Source organism: Dicentrarchus labrax, unplaced genomic scaffold (genome assembly GCF_905237075.1).
Source record: "Dicentrarchus labrax unplaced genomic scaffold, dlabrax2021, whole genome shotgun sequence".
NCBI lineage: Eukaryota > Metazoa > Chordata > Actinopteri > Moronidae > Dicentrarchus > Dicentrarchus labrax.
In genome coordinates, this window is record NW_026136719.1 from 25,027,509 (window position 1) to 25,054,286 (window position 26,778).

At 40.0% G+C, this 26,778-nt stretch overlaps 1 protein-coding gene across 1 annotated transcript in view; it reads left to right on the forward strand.

Annotated features, from left to right (window-relative positions):
- The window catches only part of hcn4 (hyperpolarization activated cyclic nucleotide-gated potassium channel 4), a 70,837-nt gene that overhangs the window by 5,512 nt on the left and 38,547 nt on the right, over window positions 1-26,778 (forward strand). The window contains exons 2-3 of the mRNA XM_051379957.1: window positions 13,651-14,074; window positions 26,006-26,167. Coding sequence (XP_051235917.1) covers window positions 13,651-14,074; window positions 26,006-26,167 — 586 coding nt within the window. The remainder of the gene's footprint in view (window positions 1-13,650; window positions 14,075-26,005; window positions 26,168-26,778) is intronic.

Sequence of the window (26,778 nt, forward strand, 5' to 3'; positions counted from 1 at the left end):
CCGTTTATGTTACCTATTAATTTAACCAGTTTCTGATTTGATGATTTCATTCTGTTGCTAAAGTGAGTCATAGCATTTAATATCCTCCATTAGCCCAAACAGAAAAAAATGTTTTTGGAGAGCTTCACACAATATTATCATAACTATGTTGACTTTTGCATATTTGCATATCTCAGTCTTCAAAAGACTAAAATGGTAAGTAGTGGTGATCAATGTACTTCATCAGAATAAAGAGAAAATACTAGCTGTGCTACCTGTACTTAGATTGCCCTTGTTTTTTGTGGGAAATCTGGGTGAAATAAATCCCATGGTTATTATTCCCTTGATGAATCTTGAAATATTTTATTTACTGCAAAAATCGTGCACCTTAGCTTTACAGTCTTTATCAAACATTAGCAGCCACTAACAGCTGCAGGCTTTTTGTTGAAGATACAGTACTGTACGGGAGTGTCTGTGCGTATTGTGTCTGTGAGTGGATGGGATCAGATTAAATAGCAGCATTCTCTATTTCAGTCAGGTTGATTACAGTTGATTTGAGAGTATGTTTCGCTATTGATTTGTTTGGGTCTCGTGGGGCCTCTAGCTTGCCATCGGTGGATTTATTGAAAAATGAGATGGAGAAACATACACGGCTGAAGAGCGGGTGATTCCCCTTATGTGGCGGTGACCGGTGTCATAATCTGGGTGAGAGTTACACAAAAGTCAAGGTGAGGTGCTGGAGACGCAGTGGAGGAATTTAAAGCCTGCACATAAAGAGCCCCATTTAAACCGCTTTGACAGTTTTTCAGTGCAGTAAGTCTTAATGATGATGATTGCAAATCCATATGAGATCAAAATCTTTTAAATAAACGATGCATGAATTGAGTCCTGACTGTAGAGTGTTAGCGTGTGCACTCGTAGAGCATGTCTTCTTGTCTTGCAGTGTTAATCTGCATGGGATGGTTGGAGGAAAAAAGCATTTTGACACATAGGATGAATGACACTCTATTCCGTTCGGTCTCCATTAAATAATTCTTCCTTTAATTTAGTGAGGGTAAAACATGGGGATTACAGATGGTTCTGGCTGGGCCTGAAAGTGGGGTAATCAAAATAGGCTGCTGTGCTCATCCACGAATATTAGGAGCCAAGAGATTATTACAACACAATTTATTTAATGGAGGGAGCCCAGGGAGGATGTGCGTGGCCGGTGGGTGGAAGGTTGCCTGTCATAGTGGCAGAATGATTGAACGGTACCGTGTGACCTCGCCAGGCACACTTGTGTGGGCGTGTGAAATCAGTGCATGTGATCACAACTGTAAAACAATAGTCATTTTTTGCATGTGAGCGTTTTTCTTTTTTCTACCCATCCTGATATGTCATTTAATTCAGCTTTACGTATTAGACAGAGAGCTAAATTTAACCTTGGTGATGGTAATCTCGAGGTGAGATTATATTGATTGATTGGACATCATATACATTTTGAAAATGGGAAAGCCTGCTGGGAGCATTTTCTGTTAAGTGCCGCATGTCACCCAGCTGGAAATGCTTGATGTATTTTGGTCACCTGACAAATGTAATGTTGTCCTTCGCGCTCCACCATCCTCTGCACGGCAACATTAATTTATAATCTCTCCAGGTGGATACACGACACTAGTCAGCCAAGGACCATTCTTGAGTTTTTGCTCTTTTACACATTTCAGTGTCCAATTCTTTTCAATCAGAAGAGACTTAACCTTTAAAGGAACAAATATATTTAATAGATATGTTCACAATAAAGATGAGGAATCTGAAAAGTCTTTGGTGATTAGACCCCACTGTGATTAGTGTAGGAAACCCCTTGATGGAGTCTAGACACTGGTGGTGGTGGTGATGAAGAAAATGCTGAAGATCTGGATGTGATGAGGAGTGATGAGCTCAACCTGGGCACTGGATACGATGAACTGCACGTGAATGGGGTGGAAGAGGGCGCAACAATTTCGCACTGAAATGACAGCTGCTGAAAGCAGCAGAGAGGAGAACAGATTTAAAGTTTGATGGTAGCAACATGATTGGCTGAAGGAGATTATGGCTAAATCTGATTGGATTAACTGAAAGAGTAAACGCCCATATCTGATTAGAAAAGAGAATGAGATAATTGTGAATGGATGAGGTTTAACGAAAAGGTCTTCCTGCTTGAATTTATGCTGAGCTTCATTTCTCTTGCCACTGGACAGATGTGATTATTGTCTCACTGACTATAGGTAAATACGGCTGTTTGACTTATTTCAACATTTCAGGGTGGTTGATGGAGAAAATGTCTATTTATTTATTTCTGTTTTGCAGTGGACACACACTGCTTCTGGCTATATGTTTATATAGAGAGTGCCTGCTCTCTCCATACAATGAACTCACATGTAACCCCTGTTGACTTTACCTGTCTGCTTGGCTCATGCAGAGGGGAAGTTGATAAGAGGAGGAAATAGGTTACAGCAGGATTTGTAAGCCTTGTGACACCTAACTTATGCAAAAGGGGCTGCAACTGACTGCAACTCCAGACTGGCTCTGGTTATAAATGTAATTTTACACATTAATTTCAATCTGACATTTGACATGTAAGCGGTGCTGGTCGCAAAAAGCAATCAACATCAACACAGATTATGTAGGTGTAATCTTCCTATGATACCCAAGAGGGCATTCTTTACTCTCATTACGGGCACTGCAGTGATTCAGTCTTCTGCATCATCAACTAATTGAAAAACCAGACTAAATAATATTCTCTTTAGTATTATTGCTTTTACTAACTCATGTGTGATGACTGAAGAATTTATTTCACGTAAAAAAATGAAACCTTTGAAAATAAGAAATCACTTGGTTGCCAGCAATGAAGAAAGCACAGCACGCTGTATTTTATGGGAATTGTCAGCATGGTTGGAATGAATAATTAAGATTGCCTCGGTTAAAATACCTCCTGTATGCTATCGATTCTCTCTGATGTTTCCAACTGAGCGTCCAGGTACACTATTCACACACAGACCTGGGTGAAATACCGTTTGAAACTTCTTGTTCTTGCCTAGTTAGGAGCCAGATGGCAGGATTTACTATTTATAACAATGTTATCAGAGTCCAAAACACAAACAACACCAACATTATAATTAGTGTTTTTGACCTGAGACGCAAAATGGTCTGATTTGTGAAAGCTCGTCCTTTTGCACCCCACGCAGGTTAAAATATGAATAAGTATTACTACTATATTATGACCCTGATTCGTCCTTCAGCTGGAGACAAGTGTAATGCTGAGAGATTGCATTGTGTTTTACTTTCACAAAAAGTAAGCCAGTGTTTCATTCATGCATGGTTTGTAAAGTACAGTTCACATATCACACCTTCCCATGTGTTGACCTCTGCATGCACGCTGCAACCCCAGCCTGTTCATTCCTCCTCTCACAGATTCTGCTATATCTAGTACAAGTTGACCTTTTCAGCCCTTCCTGTGTCCCAGGTGGATTCTCACACCCCCTGTCTCTCTGAAATTGGATTGCTTTTTTCCTATCAGCCTAGATAGGAAATGGCCAAGATGTCAAACTGGCCCTGATATGCTGCTCCAGGGGGTGGACACAATATGAGAAACACCATATTAAGAAGCACTTTAAATTTAGCGTTAGAGTCTAACCATTACAAAGACAGCTTCGTGGCAAGTTCTATTAAGTTCAGAGCCAGTTAATAGAGTGTGCCAGAAACAATTATCAGTTCCACCTGCTGGTGACTCAGGTGGACGATCATGTGTCATGGAACAATGCAGGTTACTTTGCATTTACACTGTCATTACATTTAGTTCTTCCACATCTCCATCTTCCTCATCATCTTTCTTACCTTAATTATCAAACTCAAAATGATCTAATTTGTGAGATGTAACGGATGGAAATGAGGCAAAAAAACTGCACAATCCAATACATACATTATGTTTGTAATGGAGCTAAGGTGCAACATTATTTTTGACATATCATGAAAAGTGAGCGTTCCAAATGTTCAAATAATAATCCTTCGCACAACCTGCTCATAATCCACCTGTGATTGCCAGTAGTCCAATGCTAATATCACTCTCTCAAACCATCTGTGCAGAACAGACATGACATTTCCTTAGAGCACCTCTCCACGGTTTACTCTGTAAGAATGTATAGAAGGCTGAAGCACACAAACACAGTGGGACTTCCACTCAGAGAGGACCAGAAACCAGTGCGCTGAATAAAGAGCTCTGTGTGTGGCTGCCGTGATTCACAGGAAATACTTCCCTGGATCAATGTGTTTGGCCTGGCCCCACCGCACGCTGGGTGTCTAGAAGACTCAGACAAATGGCTGGATTATGAGACATGGAGTGGTGAGAGACAGATTGTTCCCTCTCCTATACTACTGGAGGGTTGGGTGGGGCTCCTGATTTATCTTCCCCATCTCCATAGTCGATAGCATGTCCTCTTTTTCTCCCACACCAGTTTTGGTCATTCAAGTTACCCGGTATTTGATTGAATAGGGAGGCAGCGGGAAAGTTGTTGTGCATAAATCCAATCCCTGACCCTGTTTAACATGTACAATCAAGAAATTATAGAGCTAACAAATAAACATGATAAATCCTGCCCTGTTTGGTTTAACAGTCAGATAAGCCTCTGCTTTTGCTTACTCACGCAGACCAGCAAAAATCAGATAAACTGCAACTCTCCAATTTGATTTCATTTCATGCTCCGAGTGTCTTCTTAGCAAGGGGTTTTCATCAGCTTTTAAGCTGTATTAATTTAGCTTTTATTTACCTCTACTTTTGTAATAATGTTGCTCAAAACAACAGCATGGAAGGGAAAGTGATGACCTCTATTTCCAGATGACGATACTGACATGGATTTCTCCTTATACACTCCCGCTCTTGGTTGTCCCTGTCTTAATATTTTGTACAGAATCTCATTTTCTCTCACTGTTTCCACATTTTCTCTTTTTTGCCCCTTCTCTCCTTGTCACCCTTTGACCTCAGATCACCGTTTTCGGAGATGGATAGAAAAGGCTTTCATTGTGGCTGTTCCATGATCATGTGCAGCACCTGAAGTGGTGAAGATAATGGCCCAGTACTGGTGCAGCCCAGAGCAAGGGCATGAGGTGATGGCGTACAGTGTGACCAGCTCCTGGTATTATAGACAGTACATGATCTTAGCACTTCATCTATGTTAAGAGAAAGCCCAATGCTCTATTTCTCTCTCTCTGGCTCTCTCCTGTCTAACTGAGCAGCAGGCTGGCAGGGAAAATGGGGTTTTGTGTTCAGTTGGGAGACACTGGCCACTGTCTGCTCTGCCACACTCTGTGGATGGCTGACAGGGGACCCCTTTGACATGACCCTAAGGACCTTGTGGGAGATAACAAGGCATCATGATAAAACACAGATGCAATTAGTGGCAGGATGACAGTCTACAACGCTGGAGTGCAGATACTGGCATATACTAGTAGGATAAGTGCATGCTGATGGCACTGGCTAGAGAGCTTTCTGTCCTCCCCTTGTCTTCTACTGTACAGCTCTGCCACTCACTGTCTCTCTATTTTTTCACCACAGAAGGGCATATTTATTTGCAGACTACCCGTGTACAGTTTTCGTTCCTCTGTGCAGATAGGTAGCATGTTGCGCTCTGGAAGCTGTGAAGGACTCTACAGGGCTGCAGAGACAAGGACAGGGATACTAAGTAGCCACTAGTGGCGCCAGGCAGAGCCCCCCGCCAAAAAAAAGAATATATATATATCCCATTGGTATGAGAAGGGGACAGGAAACACAGACTTGGCTACTTCAGAGCATTCTTCTCAGAGGGCTCCCTGATTACATCTGGTCAGTCTGCAAAGTAGCTCTAGTGATTTCATGATTTAGCCAGGCTCTTAAGAGCACACTTCTGAGCTATTCATACATCAGAGCAAGTTTAGGCTGGACTTATTTCAATGAGTTGATCTGGGGCATATTCTTGAGTGTCTGGGACTGACGCTGCAGCATTTAGAGAATTTCACTAAGACTGTTTGCCTGGTTCTGGACCTCTGAATCACTGCCTACATCACTGATTTTGAACGAAGATGAAGTGAAAAGAAACTAGCAATTCAGTGATTATAACGCTTCTGAACAATTCCCTTTTAACCAATAAAAGAGAATCACCATTAAAGAAATGTGCTGTGTTTTTTGTAAATACACCATCTTATCAACTGAGAAAACTTGTAGCAATATCATAGCTGTATGTTTTAAATTATTTACATCCAAAGCCAACAATACAGTGACCATACTGCACACATTTCAGCATTATATTGTGAGCAATTTATTATACTTAACATAAGAGACCCACTAAAATGACAAACAGAGCCAAGGACAGACATAAAGATGTATGCATGTGAAATGTAGGCACATACATAACCAGAGTTTGACCTATAGATGAAAGAACCTGCATTCTGTTTGTGAATTTATTATAACCTATAAAAATTATCAATACAGGCTGCTTTATACTCTGAGTACAAGCATTACTGTAACAACTAACAACTTTGATTCAGTTGTTGTAACTCTGATTTAAAAGACCTGTCAAATGATAGCAGGCTTTATTCTTGTGTACTGAGTTGTAGTGGTTGTGCCTCTCCAGTGCTTACCTTTAAGGGGTCAGACCTCTATCTGTTAGAAAATGTTCTACTGCAGTGGATTTGTGATTGTCTATTGTCTTTCTATTGGTTGCGTTGAATAACAGTCCTAGACAGAGCTTTAGAGGTGAATGAAAAATCATACGCTCTACCCTACCATAGAACTACTTGTAATCTTATTTATATATCTCTTTTAGCAGTGTTAGGTAAGGTTGACTCCTTTCAGTTGATTTTGCTTCCCTATCCCCTCTGTAGGCATTTAGTAAATCCCTCTGTTTTCTTGTAGCCTAAGGTTGGGGAGATTTGCCTTTCCCTCTGATGAAATCTTCTTAGCCTAGGTTTGATAAAGCATCATGCCTCACCTAAATATAGCCACCTGCGACTGCACAGCCCCAGTGTCAGTGATGTGCTTGCAGTGTGCCTGCTGGCTGTGCTCAGCAAAGACAGTGCCGTTATGACAGCTCAATGAAGCGGGTGACAACAAAAATAGGATTAACCCTTTTAACCTGATTTTTTTTTTTTCTTAGACACTTAAATCTTGCTTTGTTTGCCAACTGGCTTGTTTAAACCCCACTGGTTGGTCTTTTATGGGCAATACACATTTTCTTTTTGTTACAGATGCTGTTCTTCTGTTTCGTGTGACAGGCTTTTTCATAGATTGCCTCTTCCTGTGGCTAAGTGTAGCTTATGCAAAATGATGTGGTCTTTTTTCTCACAAGAGCATTTTGTGCTTAATTTTCATTCAATCCTCCTCATTCAATCATTCAAAAATGGCAGTGGACTTAATGAGACTGTTTACTATCAGTTATCATTTGAGTTTAACTGTAATTTAGAATTGGTTTAGTTAAATTGGTGACACAGGAGCTATTTGCAGCTAAAATACAGCTACATCAGAAGTTAGCACAAAACAGGAAGACCAAGTGTCATATAATTATTATCTGTGCAGTCTCGTCATTTCTCCCAGCAAATCGTACAATCAGAAAATGTATGATTTTGTCATTCTAGCATTTTGGATTGCCATATATATTTGTTTATAATAACATGAACGGTAAAGTAAAATAATCAAGTAATACATTAACCTCATTCTGGCTTTCAAAGTTATGGGCACGTTTTAAATGAAATTATAGATTATATTACCTAGAGTAGCCTATTAAACATCACACATATCCAAATACATTTATGCGTTACAATATTAAAATTACCTGAGCAGGAGACACTTGTGAGATTGTGTGCTCTTAAACCACAGTAAAACGATGCATGCATCAGGTTTCACTTAGACATCAGATAGAGTAACATCTAATGGCAGTTAAGTGGTTTCTACAATGAAGGCTAACGGGCTGCAAGCAGTTCCTGAGAACTTCTTGGGGTCAAGAGAGGTTGGAATGGATAGTATGGTGTATACAATTTTGGGACTTTTGACACTGTGACTCATGTCATGGCAATTTTTTTCCTGTTTCTTTTAACTATGAAAGTGTCATCTCTCTGAGCCTACCCAAGTCATTTTAGCTGACCAAATTTAACCAAACAGTAACCATAGATCACAGCGACGTTTTTTGTGGCTTTGGAATGCTCTGAAGAATTACATGTCTTGTTATTTAGGTATGAAGACTGTTGGCTCCATTAAAATTATACATTAACGCATAAACAACCTTAAATTCACCTTAAATATGGTTTCTTAGTCATGGCTGTTGGTGTATCAACATCTCCACTTCGAGACCCTCAAGTTACCTTACTCATTCAACCCAGATCAGTTCCACACAGTCAGCTATGCAAACCTAACTAAATAGAAAAAGGAAAAAAGAACGCTGGTATTAAATCAGTACTTGATAAAAGCTAAAGCCTAGACGGTTTTAAGAGAGAAAAAGTGGGAATGTAGATGGTCAAAAATGAAACAGGGTGTTTGTGCTGTTGATATTTAACATAACATGAGCCAGAATTCTCAGGCATATAGTGAGTCAGTACTTCTGAGCAGGACCCCTAATAACACAACCAAATCTTCAGAGAGAAAATGGGAGCACACACACATACACAAATTAATTATTCAAAAGGGAAGCTTCTTTTTCATGCAGAAACAGATACATTTTAATCATTTAATCAGCCCAAATCACATTTACAGTGCACACGAAGTTGGCTGGTGCCCTTGTGGAAGTGTAGTCTGGGAGCACCCACTGTTCTTCTGCTGTTCCCATTCAGTCAGTGTGGTGCAGAATAAAGTGAGGCACTGTTAAATGCCGTCTGCCACTTGGCCACTTGTACATGACATGACAGATGATCTGCTTGCATGCTAAGCCATCACTCTCCCAGCATGGGAGCCAACAAATAGACATTTCTATAATGGAAATGTAAACATGTGTGGACATGCATGCATGCAAACATATACTTCCTGTATATGCAGGACTATATATACTCCATTGTTGTTTTCTCTGTGCCCCCTCGATTTAAATATAGGCTACTCCGAAAGGTAAGTGTGTGTCCATCTTGGGCTGTTTGTGGTGGCTCTCACAATCCCTTTCAGGTAGCCTGGCTGGCAGGGTGAGGAGAATGAGAGAGGCTTATCGTGTAGTCAGATGCACTCTTAAGGTGACAACATGTTTCTGCTGTCCCTGGTCACCCCACCGGAGAGCAGAGTGGGCTGTGGCTCTGTCCCTACAGACAACAAAATATCAGGGCTCTCTTCATCAGTACATTGTACTCTCAGCACCATACAAGTTAGGTGTGAGCTATTCTGCGGTTTCTTTTCTTCTGTGTTTCCCTGCTTTCCTTCGCCTCATTTTTAAAAGTTTGTTTTGAACACATCATGGAAACCAACCACTATGTTGGCCTTTACTTTCAGTTTAGCTCAGTTCATTTTTTGTTTTTGGTCTACTTTCATGTGGTCTGCCATTTACTACCTTGTGATGCGGACAGCTCTGATATTCCCCAGTGATCACATAATGAACACAAGCTCTGGCCATGTTTTTTCTAGAGTTTGTGATTAGATCTTTTTATTATCATTTTTTTTTATTTGATGCATTTTGTGTCCTACAAAGCGCTTTTTGTGCTTTGTGTTTACAACCAAATACAACCCAAAAGACTGATTCATGTAGAAAAAATTTCATAAGAAGTCAAAGCATCAGCAGTTTCCATCTGTTTTCTAATCATCTGGCATACATACAAGAAGTATTAGAAACTGTCATAGCTTTGATAAACATAAACTGGACTTTTCACTATACATTTACGTGGGATTTAACATGTTGCCAGTTTGGCAATTTCTATGTACTGGAGTTGTGGCTAGCCCAGGCATCACTAATAATAACAATATCCGGTAACAACTATCTCATAAAACAGAGTAGAAATCAAAAGGATAAAACCTTATATTTGTTTCAAATTAGGTATTTCTCTCTCCCCGAGCCTCTGGGACTATCACCCTCGTATCACCACTGCTAGATCACTGCCTTTTGCTTGGAAATATTTTAAGACTGGTGGAATACCATCACACAATGTAAGCATTTGGGATGCACACAGAGATATGGGATTGTTTAATGCCTTTGAAATGTCCGCCCAACATTCTGCACTCGCCCAACTGTATTTATAGAACAATGTTCTTCTATGTCAGGGTCCCAGTGCATAATAAAACACAGTAAATGGATCCCTGCTATGTTTAGGTGGCCTGACCTCCATTAGGAGGCAACCACGGGAGTGAAATTGTGGGAATTTACTCTGCACATGCACACACAGACACAAACATGTCTTCGCAGAGCTACACAGGAATTCCTACACAGCTCTTTTAAAAAAACGCATACAGAGGTATTTTCTTATCCCAAAATATTGTAGTTGGTCAATAGTGTCCATCTTACTATGGATTTCACCCCTAGTAGATTAATTTGAAAAAGGAAATCCAGTAGTGCCATAAAAATGTTCCAAGATGTGAATTGTTTTTCTTGTTTTGTGTTGGAACATGTTCATATCTAGAAAAATGCATTTTCACGATGAGCACACAGCAGCTGCTGTTTATATTACCAATCCCCACACTCCTATGACAAGTGAGGCTTACTCAAACAGGTGGCAGCAGTCGCTGTGTTCTGCCGGAGTGACATCCAGTGGTCTTAAACAGCATTCTGTCTTGTTATTCTTTCTGCAAAGATGTTGAGGAGCTCTGCTCTGGCACTACTTTTCTGTTTCTTTCACTCTGTTTCCTCTCTCTGTCATTCATACAGCATCATCTAACTGCTGGCTGATATTTTTCTGTAAGGTTTGATTTTTCTTTCTTTCTTTCTTTCTTTACAAGCCAGACATCTTTGACAGCCCCCACCTCTATTCCTTGTCTTGTTTTTTTTCTGGTGCTGAAAGATACCCAGTTGTTGAACTCAGACTGGCGGTGTGGCTCTAGGGATAACAATGGTGGTAGCAGCTGTACTTTGTGTTTAGTGCTAATTATCGCAAATGTAACCAAGCTAACATGCTAAACTAAGTTGATGAACAAGATAAATCTATCTTCTTGCTGCTGAAATGAGCCTTTAGCACAAAGCACCGCTAGCAGCCTTACAGAACTGCCTGGCTGTAGGGTCTTGTTGTTATGTCACTGCAACTTGTTTGTACATGTGTACATGTGGAATATCACTCTGTAGCAAACAAATGTTTCTCTTTTTCAATAATTCTCTGTCACTCTACTGTTAAGTCATATATATTTCACATAAAGTGACCTCAACCTCAACCTCAACATGGATTACATAATTATCTTCTCTGCCTGGAAGAATGGAAAAAAACGCCTGACGACCTTTAATGCTATTATATGCTTCGGGAAAATAGTTGCTATTTGTGATAGTATTTTGTATGTATAGAAGCTGCAGAAATCCAGAAACACATTGTCCCTAAGTGTAATAAGAAGCATTATGTGTGTTGATGCAAAGAGTAAAACAAAGGCAAAGTTTTGCAGTTGTTACAGTAACTGGAAGAAACAGATAATCGTATTTCTTTGCTGGTAGACCCTGTCAAGTGCTGGGAGCACACTTACATCCTATTAGTAAGCTGTGTAGCTTATACAAATGCACAGGCTATCTAGCATTTTTAGTATTAGGGAACATGGCAATATGAAGAACAAATGTCATTACCTATGTTTGCATTTCTTCTTTTGAAGTTTTTCTTGTCCTCTTGGGCTTTCAGTCTTAACATGAGCAAACACTGTGGTGGCAAGGTCTGTCTAAATATAACTCCACTTGACAACAAGCTGGAACAGTAGATACCCTTTTACTTTGAAGAATTCCAATTACTGTCACTGTTTCCTCAGCGTGTGCATGTGGGTATATGTGTCTGTGTGTGCAACAGACATGAAACTGAGATGTGTGTCTGCTGTATATATTTATGTATGCATGTGTAAGTGTGAAATGCTCTCATAAACTGTAATCCAACTCACGTGTGCCACGTAGCAGCCGTTATGTAGTTTTACTGCATTTTACAGGAATTATTTATTATAATACAATTTAAAGTGATGTAAAGTCTGTCCACAGATGTATGTGTAAGAGGCCTCTTGTCTCCACATGCAACCATGACAAACAGTAATAAGGAGAAGGCAGTGCTGGCCATCAGTGATGTCCCTTGTTTTACCTTCATAATGCATCAGAAATGGAGTTTAGTCATGCTCACAGAAAGAAAAAGAACATTGCTCACAAAGAAAATCCTAAAAATATTAGCTGTAACCAAGTCAGCATTCAGCAACTTTTTCAGGTGCAACATTTAAAAGATAGAAGAAGTGTCTTGTATAGCAATATGGAACAACAGTGTTTGCTGTGACATCAATGGGGATATCAAGGTATAGGGGAAAACTACTTCAAGTGCAAGCTTTTGTAGTGCTTCATTACGAGCATGTCTCAAAGGAAGAGAAAAGGCAATTTTAGATCTTACTAATCATCAATGGAATGATAAACTCTACGTTATCCAACAAAGCAAACACAGGAAAGCAAGGAAAAGCGCAAGACGCCCAAGTAAATCACGTCAGGAAAAAAATGGAAGACACCTGTTATGTGCCAAGTAATTTTTTGTCTGTATGTTTTTGCTCTGTAAGACTATGTGCCAAAAAAAAAAAGATAACTACATTTTTATTCAACTTGACTTGGACCAGAGGTCTTTTTGGATCAGGCTATGTGATTCTGTAGCGCAGCAGTTTATTGTAAAGCCATGAGTTATTTAGTTCAACACACTGTGAATCAACCATGAAATCTATAGCTGTCAGCTGCAACAAGGACATGAAAGAGTAATAATTACTTGTTGCAGTCTAACAGTAAAAATACATCTCCTACCCTGGTAATGTATGTACTATCCTTTCTTCCTTATTTCTTATATGGTCCTGTTCTTGAAATTGGCTTTGCACGGAGGCAGTTCAAAGTTGGTGGGTAAATCATCCAAGCTCACTGGGCCAGGGCACAATGCAGAACTCCCTCATGGTGAAATCTATAGAGTATCCAAGATGTATCACCCTTAACACAGAAGAGCCAATCTGGATTCAATTACCAAGCCAGCAAAGAGTGCCATTTATATCCAAAGTCTCAGGCTTGGAAGATGGACGAGGTCACAGTACAGTTTGTAATTAACAGTTAACCCTCATTGACCTTTGAGTTGGGATTTACAGTCCAAACACAAATAGCTTTCATGTCAAGCTGCCTTCTGGCATCATGGGGAGGTTACATATGTATAGGTTATTATACTAGCAGTGTGTATGAGCTCACTTCCACCACATACGCACAACAACAAAAAAGGTACCTAAGGTTAAATCAGGCCTGTGATGAGACAGAGTGAGTCACATCACTGGTTTCTCATACAGAAAAACACATTGGTGTGTAAATCTGTGGTTTGATCATTTATATACTTCGTAATGTGTTTTGCTATACAGTATACACTGTACAATACAAACTGATGTATATGCAGTCCATATGGAGTTTTTAAACCACACAGAAGAATAATGTTCCCCTCTAATCGAGCAGGATGCTGCTAAAAGTCAGCCAGAATATTCTTCTATGTTCTGATATTAACGTTCTCTCTCTCACCATTCTGTCTCTGCCTTTCTATATTTCTCTCTCCAACAAGGTTTTACTGGGACTTGACCATGCTGCTGCTGATGGTGGGCAACCTCATCATCATCCCTGTGGGCATCACGTTCTTCAAGGATGAGCACACACCCCCTTGGATCGTGTTCAACGTAGTCTCCGACACCTTCTTCCTCATGGACCTGGTCCTAAACTTCAGGACAGGCATCGTCAAGGAGGACAACACAGAAATCATCCTGGATCCACAACAGATCAAGATTAAGTATTTGCGGAGTTGGTTTGTGGTGGACTTCATCTCCTCCATCCCTGTGGACTACATCTTCCTCATAGTGGAAACACGCATCGACTCAGATTTCTACAAGACAGCGCGCGCCTTGCGGATTGTTCGCTTCACAAAGATCCTCAGCTTGCTGCGACTCCTGCGCCTCTCTAGACTCATTCGCTACATCCACCAATGGGAAGAGGTAGGAAAGAGCACCTCACTGTGTTTACTGTATGTGTATAGTTGTGCTGAATGTTACCCAGTTTCCTGTATGATGTGTCTGAATTTTGAGTTATCCTTGGCAAACTGGATTCCCTGGATGTCAACAAGTGGATTCACACAGAGAGAAAAAGCTAGAGATGCAAAGATAGAGAAAATACCATAGAAATAACAATGATTGACAATCACACAAGCATAGGATTTGATGAAGTTAGTCAAACACATAGGGCTTCACTTCCCTAAATCCAATTATAATCCAAATGGTATTCCCATGCTGGGAAGCTACTGCAAGTATGTTTGCAGAGCTTCGTACCTTCCCCTTTCCCCTGGGAAGGAAATATGGATAGATGCTGCTTCTGATTACATCCACCCTTGAAATGAGTGAAGAGGCTCTTTTGCTGTACCCCAGTCACCAATAAGTTGATGAAGCCGGGATGTTGATTAGCATTTTCTCTCTGTGTGCCCATCCAGCTAGCAGTGGGACCACAGAGCCCAGAGAGGCATTGCTGCAATACAAGCATGATTATAATTGCGGCAATAATTAGGAAAAGTTTCTATTGCTCACTGGATGGAGCTTGTTGTTTAGTTTCAGAGGTAAAAGGTGCAAAGTGAAGCATCAGAGTCTCAGCGTGGCGTCAACAAGAAGACACTCCACTGGAGGATAATATGGGACAGTCGGCTGTCGGGCTGCATTGGTTGGTCAGTCACAAAATAAGAGAAAACACTGGATAATTGAATAAATGCAATGAGTACATGCTACTTTTTGAAGGTTCAGTGCTACATAATAAACAGCTGTTTGTCATTCCACATATCCTCCCTAAAAATAACCAAAGCGCCCTACAAACTTGTATTTCTTTGAGGCGATGGCAGTGCAGCAGGGTGGAGGCTTTAATTCAGGGTTTAGTGTCTCGATGAAGAGTACTTGGACACAATCACTGTGCATGGGCATAATATAGATATCATATTGCATTGCTGCAGTTCGCACTGCTGTTGATTTTAGGGATCAAAGTGACATTATCAGTTTCTAGTCAGTTTGTTTACCTCCAGGCCCAAAAGCTTTTCTACAGATGTATCTAGCACTTTGTGTAGTAGCAGTCCATACATCTTATGACACACTAAAATGTAACTGGTCCTCACAGTATTGAATTTTTTTTTGCATTTGTTTGCTTATTACCCATCACTGATGTTTGTATCCAGATATTTTCCACACAATCAAGAAATTACTTTTTTATTTTACACTAGGAAAAGAAATGAAAAGTCAATTCCGCGCTGTTGCATAATTCTCTCTATTATAGATTTTGATTTTAAATTTCATTTTGAGAGTTTTGTAAGTAGAACCTAATTAATTTCAGTTCACTTATGTTTTCTGATCCAATCTCAGCTATATTATGTAAAAAAAAAAAATCTACGGAAGAACAGAATAGACCTGCTTCAAATCAATGAATAAAATAAGAAAATTCGTTAATTGTGTGTTGCTGCAGCTTCATTCCAAAGAGCTTCATCTGGCTTCAGAATAACTGAATGAAAGTGCTGTTTATCTTCAATAAAACAACAAAATAATCATTTACAGGACGTATGTAGGATTTAATGGCATCTATTGGTGGAGCTCCAGATTGAAACTAACTGAACACCACTTGCATCTGTATTTGATGACTTGGGAAAGGCTGTGAAGTGTGTAGGTAGAATTAAGGTGGCCGCAAAACTCGCAAAATGTCCCTATCTACACCCAGTGTTTGCTTTGTCTGTTCTGGGATCCTGTCGAAAAATGGCAGTACAACAGGGCAGACTCTATGGAAGGTGATTCTAAGGCAACAAAAACATAACAATTCCATATTCATGTAATTATACACTAATGAAAACATTATATTCCATTTCTGCCAATAGATCATCTTAAATGTTACACATTCTCTCTTTGTGGCACCACTGATTGGAGCCCTGTAATTTGATTCAGGAAAGGCACACGAGTACATATCATTTTGAATCTTGCCGACTAATACAAGCAAACTTTAAAATGATTATGGAATAATGAATTCAATGAAGAACATTTAAGAAATTAGATCCTTGACTCAGCTGTGTCTTGCTTTAAATTACACTGTTTTACTATTTTACACAGTGGACTGCTCAAGGTCATATAAAGAGTACCAGGTAATTTTCTTCTAGTGTGAACTTTTGGCTTTATTTCACATTCACATATGATCAACACTGTATTGATATCCATTGATTAGCCTGTTTGGACACAGCACCACTCAGTTAGTTGCTGGGTTTGTTCACCTGAGTGTATGACATTACATGGAAAATTGGAAAGGTTGAATAGCAAGCTGATTGCCAATCAAACCACAACATCCCCAGACCTGCCCACGGGCATTCTGAAAAGTTTCTGGTTTTCAAATATTCAGCTGGCACTCTGGGTAGAACAGTGTATATAAGTGTGGTGACATTAATCATGCAGGGCCTCTGTGATGCCATTTCAAAGAGAGGAAAAGTTCAAATGAATCACTGGGGGAGACTCCCTTTGCCACCCTGTGCTCCATGCGTGCCTGCTGCTGTACTTCTGAACCCAAAAGGAAGGCAGTGATACATGCAGTCGAGGCCAGCCTTCATTGGAATAGAGTGGACACCCTGACAGTGAGCTGTCACATGTTCAGCCTGTGCAATGAGGTGACAAAGGAAGGAGAGGAGAGAAGAAGAACTGATAGAAGGAAATAAAAGGAAGGAAAAAAGACAAAGAAAGAAAAAAGCAGTATCGCCTGCTGAACCGGCTTACAGCATTGAAAAACCACCAAAACAATACAACAAAGCGAGGGGACAATACACTCATGGATCCAGCTGCCATTTACATGTTTTATGCCTGTGTGGGTGGTGTGTGTGTGTGTGTGTGTGTGTGTGTGTGTGTGTGTGTGTGTGTGAGGTTTGCTGATGAATGCTTGCTAGGCAGACAGAGTGAAAGGCCAGCTTTGCCTCAGTGCCAGAGTCCTCCAGATGCAACCTCACAGAAATGTCATCTGTCACTGCAGAATAACTTGTCGCCGAGATCTCACCACCTGACTGACTTTTTGACTTTTCCTATTGACAGCTACACTTCAGACATTGTCTATGTATCTCATCGCCATTTGAATATTATGGTAACACTTCACACTGACCTTACTTTGGTCGGTTCACCTGCATACTGAGCTTGGGAGAGAAATTACTACACAGTAATTCCGCATATTTATACTTTTATACTAAACTGTCTTTTCCATAGATCAATGCACAGTAATACACTGAAAAATAAGATAACTGTAAAAAGTTATAATTTCCCCTGGTTTTCACAGCACATTCAAACAGGATCCTTGTGATCCATGACACTGCAATTTTTAGCCCCTGTAACACCACTGAACAGCGTTGCTTTCCACTCTAAATATGGAGAGTTGCACTTCTCTAACACAGCAGACACTGTAGACCTGCGATGTCCCGATGTCCTCCAAAAGACAAAGCTGATTTATTTTACTCACATTTCACAAGTATCTTCACGCTATAAATAGTCCTGCACAAATTTATTTGGTTTGTTATTTTTTAAGTTTCATTTCCTCCCCAGTAAGAAGTCACACAGAGGACACTTCTTCAAGGAAGTGTTGAACACTGCACAGTGAACTGTACTGCATGGTTTAATGCCTCGTGGAGTGATACTGTTGGGAACAAATTTTAAAATTAGAATCTTTTCTCATGTATTTGTTACAGTGAATAAAGCTTTTTAGAAATCCAGGACAAGACAAATTGCTTGTACTGAAGATATGGAAGAGCAATTCATACCAGCAGCAGAACAAAACAGCTCAAATGTTTTACAGGTGAAGAATTCAAGTCTATGTCCGTTTCTGAAGTTGTTCAAAAAAGATTCATAAAATCATAGTAGCATACTATAGACGCTATGTAGAACCTCTGTCAAAAGGAGACTGCACTAATCATTTGCTGCCTCACAAAATTGCACCCGTGTGACCCTCGCTTTCACAGCAATAGTCCAGTCCAGCATGTCATAAATCTGTTTCATAATCCTTTGGGGACAGTTAGCTAACTCCCACACATAGCATCGACCTCGGACATTGCGTCAGTATTTTATAAGTCAAATAACAACATGGATTAGAGACATAAAGATGCTGAATCTACAGATGCCTCCTTAGAGATAAAGAAAAATAAAAATACTAAGAATTCCCTTAGCTATTGCAAAATGAAATTGCCTGACAGGTCAAAGAAGTAGATCATAATCTGATGTGCACACATGTACATACATATTCATTGGCAGATAGTTAATTGTAGAGTGCATTGCAATCAATATTCATGTCCATTCATTGTGATGTATGTATGGTTGTCAGTTGCGTTTTCATGCGTGAGTGTATGGCTGCATTGCCGACTATGTTGATGTAGACTATAATTGCACATCCTTAGGAGAGCATACTGTGCTCGTAGCCTGAAGCTCAGACATGTTGGCACATAAGCACAAATTGTTGAAGTGTCCTTGAGCGTGATGCTTGGCTCCCAAACTGCTCCAGTGGGGCTTCCCAGAAGACAGCAGAGGGGATTGTGGGTCGAAGCAGCATCAAACGTACTACAACTTAAGTCAGTGATTTTTTGAATATGAGTATAGCAGTAACAGTACTAATAAATAACTTTAAATCTGATGATTGAATTGTGTTTTATTCCACTGCATTTATTTTAAAGCTTTAGTTAGACTACATTGCAAATTCAAATCATTAATACAAAATATAATCAACAAATACATTTTTATGTATTGTTATGAATTAAATTACCACGTAGTATATAAAGTAATTCAAATTTATCTCCACTCTTACCAGCTGTAACGTTAAATTAGTATGTGCAATAATCCATTGCATCCATTATAATCCAGTAATATATATCATTCTGAAGCCATTCTGCTTATTATTATTATTAGAGGACTTTAAGTATATTTTGATGCTTATATTTTTGTATTTTTCAAGAGTCAAATTTTTAATTCAGGTCATTTTATACTGTAGTATTGATTGATTTTACTATACAACTTTACTTTTACAAAGATCTCAGTACTTCTTCCACCCACCAATTACAACTACTCACGTTACTGTAATTAAGTAATTTTTTGGGCAGCTGTACTTTTTTTGTTCTACACAGGTTCAAAAACATTTTTAGTATATTTATAAGAGAAATTCTTGCTTTATCTGTGTATTTGTTCTGAAAACAAATTGCTTTGATCCGTCCTTACTTGTTATTATAAGATAATCTTATCCCCAGTTCATTTTTAAAATTATACTTATAATAAACTATGAGTGGAATAAAATAAATAAATTATTCTTTCTGAGTCACTTGAAGTTTGGGATGCAACATTTACACGTTTGTTCATGATGTCAAGTCTGTTGTATCAGTGTGTCTTTGCAATTGATTAACATCCTCACGATTTGGGAGGGGAGAAAGAAAAATGTACATACAAAGCATAAAATGGTCCTAGGGCATTTCAGCAAGTAAAGTGACATCTAAAACTGCAATCACATCATCTTCGCCTCCTCAAAGATTCTAATCCAAACACAATTAGAACACCATCAGTATCCTTTTGCATAACTAAAGCGATGCCCCGATCCCCCACCAGCTCATGAATCTCCTTCTTCTGTGTCCTTTTTATCACAGCTGTCATAAATTAGCTCTGATTGCTTCCATTTCCTCTCCAAACACTCCAGATTTAAGGGTGTTTTTTACAACTGCCATGTTGACAGAATGTTGTTTACAAACAAGGAGGTCTTCGTGGTGGTGGCTATATGCCAGTGATAACACTGTCTTGCATAATGACGTTCAACATGGAGCACAGATATCCATCATGCACACAGAGCAGACTGCCGTTATGGCGTCTCCCCTGTCTCCCTCTTGTCAGCTTCCTCTTGTCACTTTTCATCTGGATAAAAATAAGACTGTGACCGGATATTCTCCTCATTGGAGTTGTCTCCTGTTGACGAACCACTGACTTGGATGATATTAGTCATCCTGTTAAATCAGATTCAAGGCAGTGCACTAATGACTAAGCTCTGAGGGCTTCCTCCCATTGTGCCTGATGCCTACAACATAACCGTCTTGTCTGGCCGACCCAGTAAATGTTGCTTTTAGCAAGGATGGAGATGGATTTATGAGACAAGAGCTGACATCCTCACTGAGGGGAGCAGGGAGAAACACAAAGACATATTACAGATATTTCATGGAAAGGTGTGTAGTCAATGAAGGTGTAAAGAGCTTTGCCACTAGACCTGTGTTTATTTGTTACAAGGTGGCAGAACATCTGTCTTTATTAATATTGGCATCTTTGCCTCACGTGGTAGAGCTGGCGCCCCATGTACAAAGGGGTCCACGCTGCAGCGGCCATGGGTTCGACTGTGACGTGTGGCACATTCCTGCGAGTCATCCCCTCTCTCTTCCCCCTTCCTGTTACTCTTCAGCTATCACTGTCAATTAAAAGCAGTAAATGCCCCTAAAAAGTAAATTTTGGCCTCTTTGAATGTTAAGATTTATGGCTTTGCCTGCCCATGTGACTGTGTGCTGCAGTTAGGGAGAAACAAAACGATCCGTCAGTAAAATGCTCAGTCGCTGTGATAGAAGTTAGCCATGTGGCTGCCCCGTGGGTCCAGGGAAGGAGCGAGACGCCTTTCATTTCCACACAGTAAATCTATACAAAAATATGTAAATAAGGTAAATCAACTAATCAGCCCCCCACTCACTGACCCATTACCTTGGCCAAGGACTGGTCTTTCAGAGATAAGAGTAACAGGAAGAATAGATTTAATGGGCCATTATTGAGTGCACAATGAGGCTTGCCAGCAACAGTGACAGGTCCTCAACACTCTGAATAAGCCTTGTGTGATATCAATACCCACTGTGGATTTGCTTAAAAAACTATTACAAGAAATGTGTAATCCTGCATAAACCCAATGGCGCATCTTGGTAGGGAGCAGAGTGAGAGTGCTTTTTGTGATCCGAGCCCTCCAGGCCTGTTCAGACAGATGATGGAAGGGTGTTCCCAGTGGTCCACTCCCTGGCCTACTTCTCATTCTCCATGTGTGCTTCGTCCACCATGACAGCATGCATGAGCATGACATTTTGGTCGAAGGCATTTATAGTGAGAAATCTAACCTCTGCCCACAGCCTGCTTCCAGAATCTGTCATCATCTTGGATGATTAAAAATAACACTGAGACATGCATGGTTTGTTTTAATTGCACCTAGTAAACATAAAACATACAGCAGTATTTCTATAGAAAAGAGAGGTGATAATAACATAACCAATATATCCATCGGAAATCTTTGGATTGTGTATTTATTAAATTACAAGTTGAAATGAGTGAAAATTTTATTTCATAATATTTCAAGTATGATGCTAAAACTCACAACAATTAGTGTTTAAAACTGATCAATAAGATTCAGCTCATGCTTTCATGTTTATATTTAAAACCATATCTTTTTAGTACAGACAAATGATAATGAATGAACACACTGGGCTCCAGTGTGTACGGGTGCTAGATCCTCAGAACCAGAAATCACTAAAATGATTATTAATAAATGACTAAATGACTGCATTCATTAGTGCATTAAAAAAAAAAGACTTTATTTAATTGGAGAGGTGGCCAGTTGATGATTTTTTGATTGTACTTCACTCAGAACTGTGTGATAAAATAAAATGTCCATCATTACATATTAACTAATCAAAGCAAATTAAACTGCTTTTTTTAAATAAAGCATGTCACATGGCACAGCAGTGCAGAGGGGGTTTTGGGATGGCAATTTGAGACAGATTGATTTACATGTGTTAAGGTTCGGTCAGCAAAATGGCATAAAAAAAACCATACAAGTGAAGTTTTTTTTCTCTTATGTGTCGAGACGCCATCATGCCAAACATTCATCATCATTAGCAGAGCGAGCAGCAAACACCAGATGCTTCAGTATAGTGCTACATCAACTGTGTCTGGGCAGCTACCATCAGCACCATGGGACATATGCATCTATTCTCTCACCTGGTTCACGCTCTTCTCACTCCATCTGTTTGAGATGACTCGGCAGCTGCCTTCATCCACTCTGTGCTGTCTGGGCCTGATCGCTGGCTCACAAGGGTCCGAATTAGTTGATGACTTTAACACGTAACCCCGTTTTTGACCCCTGTCATGGTTATTGGTTTTTATTTACCCCATTGTATGTGTCTGTGATATGCAGTTGAAAGATGTTGGTCTATCTCTTGCATTGTGGAATAGAACAAGTTAATTGCTCTTAAAATGTGGCTTAGTTGCATTTATATGCAAAACAGTGTGAGTTTTGTTTGTTTTACTCTACTGGTATTAGTATTAGTATAGTTTTAGTTGACAGCAGTGGTAGTCAGCATGGTAAGAGAGTGTGGTAATCATAGTATTTCTAGTATTAATTTAGTAATATTAATTTCACTTTTTTTTTATGTTATGTCCTGTAACATTGACTGTGGTTAAAGTGCTTCCTTTTACCACACGATTACTGTTTATAAATTACAGCCTCCATCTCAGTGCTTACAACCATGTAATTGCCATTTAGTTAGTTGGATTAATGAAACCACTACATTGGTGTTCACTTAAAGTGGTTCACGTGATCTGACCCATGTTTTTGATTAAAAAAAGGTTAGCAGATATCAGCAAGGCGTCTCATATGGAGAGTCCTAATGAGGGCAGTAAGAGTTACAACAAGCCCCCCATAAGAAACTGTTGTGTTGCATCTTTGTGCCCTCATCAATCAAAGCTCTCTTGTTTATGCTGATGCTAATACTGCCAGGCTCACTCTGTGTCCCTATCAATTAAAAGAAAGTGGTCAGCAATCAATCATCCTCCATGTAATACGCCATGTTGTGGAGTGCAGTGTGTGCAAAAACTGTGTTAAATGTTTGCATGTTTTTAGCACAGTACATGTTTCTTTGTTACATTACAGGAAGCACCGATGTCCTGCTGTATGTGGCTATTTTCTAATTTACAAGAGAAGACAGAAAAGAAGGGAGAGGGAGGAGAGGTACAGAGAAGTCATTCCTTTGCCGCAACATAATGATCCTTTTAATAATGATCCAAACTTCTAACAGAACCAATCTCGGGAACAATTTTTCGTAACTGGAAAGTCTGTTCCTGCTCGGCATGGGTGTATTTAAATTGATTGCAGCTGTGAAGAGAGATAGGGGAATCACCTTCCTCCAGTGACAGTAGAGTTTGGGTTACAAACTGGAGATTTGCATGGCATTACCTGTGACAGTTTTTATAGGCTTTATTCTCCACACAGTGGTTAAGTGCTAGAGGTCTTTGAGGGCACATCTACAGTAGGAATGTATCAGGAGTTATTGTTGAACAGTAATGACTCATTCAGGCTGCACCACGAGATACTGAAAGGAATTTATCCTGCTTCAGATAGAAACTGACACTGTAGAGTTTGATAGTATTCAGTATATTGACAGGTTCAAGGACATTCTACACAGAGGGAATGAAACACTGAAGACAGCAGATAATTAACACCTGTTTATGAAACTCAAAACTAATAATGGTGCTTTTACAAAGAGGTAATCCAGCAATTTAGTGTTGTATTTCCATAAGGGTGGGAAACTCAAAAGAGACATATTTAAAAAAGAATGGTCAAAATCAATGCTGAGGCAGAGATGTATTGAATTTTTACATGCCCCCAAATTAAGGCTCCTACATTTCCCATAATGCAACCTGATAGAGTATTTCATTATTCTATAAAAAAACAATACACAATGCTGAAAATAAAATGAAAGATTAATTAGACCCTCTCTACCTGGTAAACAAGCCTCCAGTTTGTAAAACAGGCTTTAGTTAAAGATGTCTCCAAGCACAAGGTGAGATAACCCTGATGACATCACTATGACATCATCAGAGTTATTTTCTCTTTAAAAAGCCACATTTTATAGCATTTTATAACTGTTTTCACATGACATGACATGACATGACACATGACGAGTTAGCTCCTGGATGTATTGACGGAGGAAATTTGTGTAGTGTAGTTTGCCTTTAATTTTTGTCCTTTGTCCTTTTGTCAGAGCAATGCAAAAATAAAACTAATTTGGAAAAAACAAATCCATTAAAACATTTGACATTTTATATCTAAAATATAAACATCCTGCTTCTACAGTGTGGCATTATGCTTAAAGATAAAGGTACACAGATTTAGTTTTCCTGGCAAAATATACTTCAATATACTTCAGTCAGTTTGTTACAGTCTGAGGGCAAATGTAATGTGGAACTGTAATTATGCCAGAATCTCAAATAATAATGAATAATTTAAAATATACTGTACGCCTGAATACTTTATATCTTTGTCAATCCTTAATGTCCCAAGAATTGCTTGTATTTAAATGCACATATTACTTAGCAAGTTTTTCGAGATTTAAAAGCAGTGTCTGTTTTATAAAGCTTCCCTTTCCTGTCTGGAAATACAAATTCACAAATGAAAAATATATCAAGCTCAGTGTGGGAGATGGAGGGGGTACCTCATGATTTATTCATTCACCACAGAGTGAATTTAACACTTCAATGTTATGGAATGCCATTACGGCTCCAGCAGGAAATCTGACATCGCACAACATTGCATATTAGATAACATAACTTATTTATCCCTGTGTTTAAACAAAAGACTTAAACAAACAAGCAAACAATAGCTCACATACAACATGCAGCTGTGAACAGAAGTGTGGAAAATGAGGGGATTTGTTGGGTTAAAAAAAAAAGAGAAGTTGCAGCTGGGCAGATGATTCAGCTTAGGTGATGTGAAAGGACCCAAGGCTAAACATTTTGAACAAGAGCCCAAAGAAAGAAGGGAAGGGACAAAGTGGGAGAGAGACGTGTTGAGTTTCAGTGTGCAATGTTTGTGTGGACAGACAGAGAGTGTGTGAGCGGGAACGCCTCCGTACTCTGAGAGAGAGCCTGGCTCCGCTTCTCACCCATGCACATTTTCCTGGGCATACCTCTGGCTTCATTCTAGCCTGTTGACGGAGCTAAATTGATGTGATTTGATGGTGCAGCGGCACAAACACCAGACTGGTGGTCCCTGCCAACCTCCTTCTTAACACGAACACAGAAAAAATACACAGATACACACTCACGCTTGTGTGGAAGAAAAAGCAACAAGCCCAGTGCCTTAGGAACAAGCAGATGAAAAGTTTGTATATGTATTCATCTTCCTCCTCATCATCACCACTTACTTTCTGAACAACAAAGTGAAGATGGAATATCCCCTCTCAGTCACAAGCCCTTAAAAGGCACTGAGTGGATTTTAATAAGGACTGGAGTGGTTAGCATTGCACACCGTGGTCTTCAAAGGGATTAAGAGGCTTTGAATGGTTGAGGCCATTAAAATCTACACCAGCCCAGAAGTCCTGGAGCGCCTTATGAGTATATTTATCATTAGGATTAACAAACCCAGTCTGAACGCTCTCACCCCAGGAGCGCAGCCACCTCTACCCCTGTACCATTATTGTGTTATGCTGAGTGGCTGATGATAAGAGCGATTCAGCAGTCGGGGAGGTAAATCTCCGGTCCCAGTCTGCTGACCATCCCCTGTGGACCATTCTCACAACAGCAGCAATCTGCATCCACCAGCTCATCTGTGTGCACTGTATAAAGCTAAGGTTTCTACAGGCTAAGTACATTGTCAACTAAGTCCTAAACCACAAACCCTGTTCATGACGTGATGAAAGAATAGACTCAGAAGTCGCTGAACTGCGTGCGGAGGAAGAAAATCTCCCTAGAGGATGTGTGTGTGTGTGTGTGTGTGTGTGTGTGTGTGCGTGTGTGTGCGTGCTTTGCAATCTCGCTGTATATCCGGGATTTTGACCATCAGCGTGTTGAGTCATTCTACCCTAACCCATTTCCTGCTTCCTTCCTCCCCCAACCCATCAGATCTTCCACATGACCTATGACCTTGCCAGCGCCATGGTGAGGATTGTCAACCTGATCGGCATGATGCTGCTACTGTGTCACTGGGATGGCTGCCTGCAGTTCCTGGTGCCCATGCTGCAGGACTTCCCCGCCGACTGCTGGGTGTCCAAAAATAAGATGGTGGTAAGTGCTTCTCCTGCTCCGAGTCCTCCTGCCTGTTCGAACCAGATTATGCCCTGTCTTATCTCATCCATCAGCTTCAGTAATTACTGCACTAAAACCCTTTAGCATCCTGGGAAAGATTGCCTCGCATATCTGTCATTTTAAGCCCTAAATCAAATATATTTATCTGCTACATTTGCCCACATTTATTCAATTTGCTGATTATTTTTATTTATTTGGAGCCCTCGACATCTGTCCATATTGTGAAAGGAGAGAGACACTGGGGCTGTGCAGGGAACATTGATTTTCTGAGGAGGACAGACGGCCCTTCAATATTGGTTGAATATTGACAGTTTCCAGTGAGCACTCATGCTGCGCTTTAATTTTGTTGTATTGTTAAAACAGCTGCTGGAGTAGAGTCTCTGTTAAGGCCTGGCTCATAATAGAGTTCTCTTTTATCTGCTTATGGAAGCGGACTGTGTCACACCTGATGTGCGACTCTGAATCACCCCTAGCCGATGGCCTCGTGTTAACTTAGCGTGTTATTCAAGAGTGTGTTATTGTCAGGTTTTGTGGTGGGGACCTCAGTGGGGATTGATCTGACATCAGTGAATTCCTCTCTCGTCAGTATA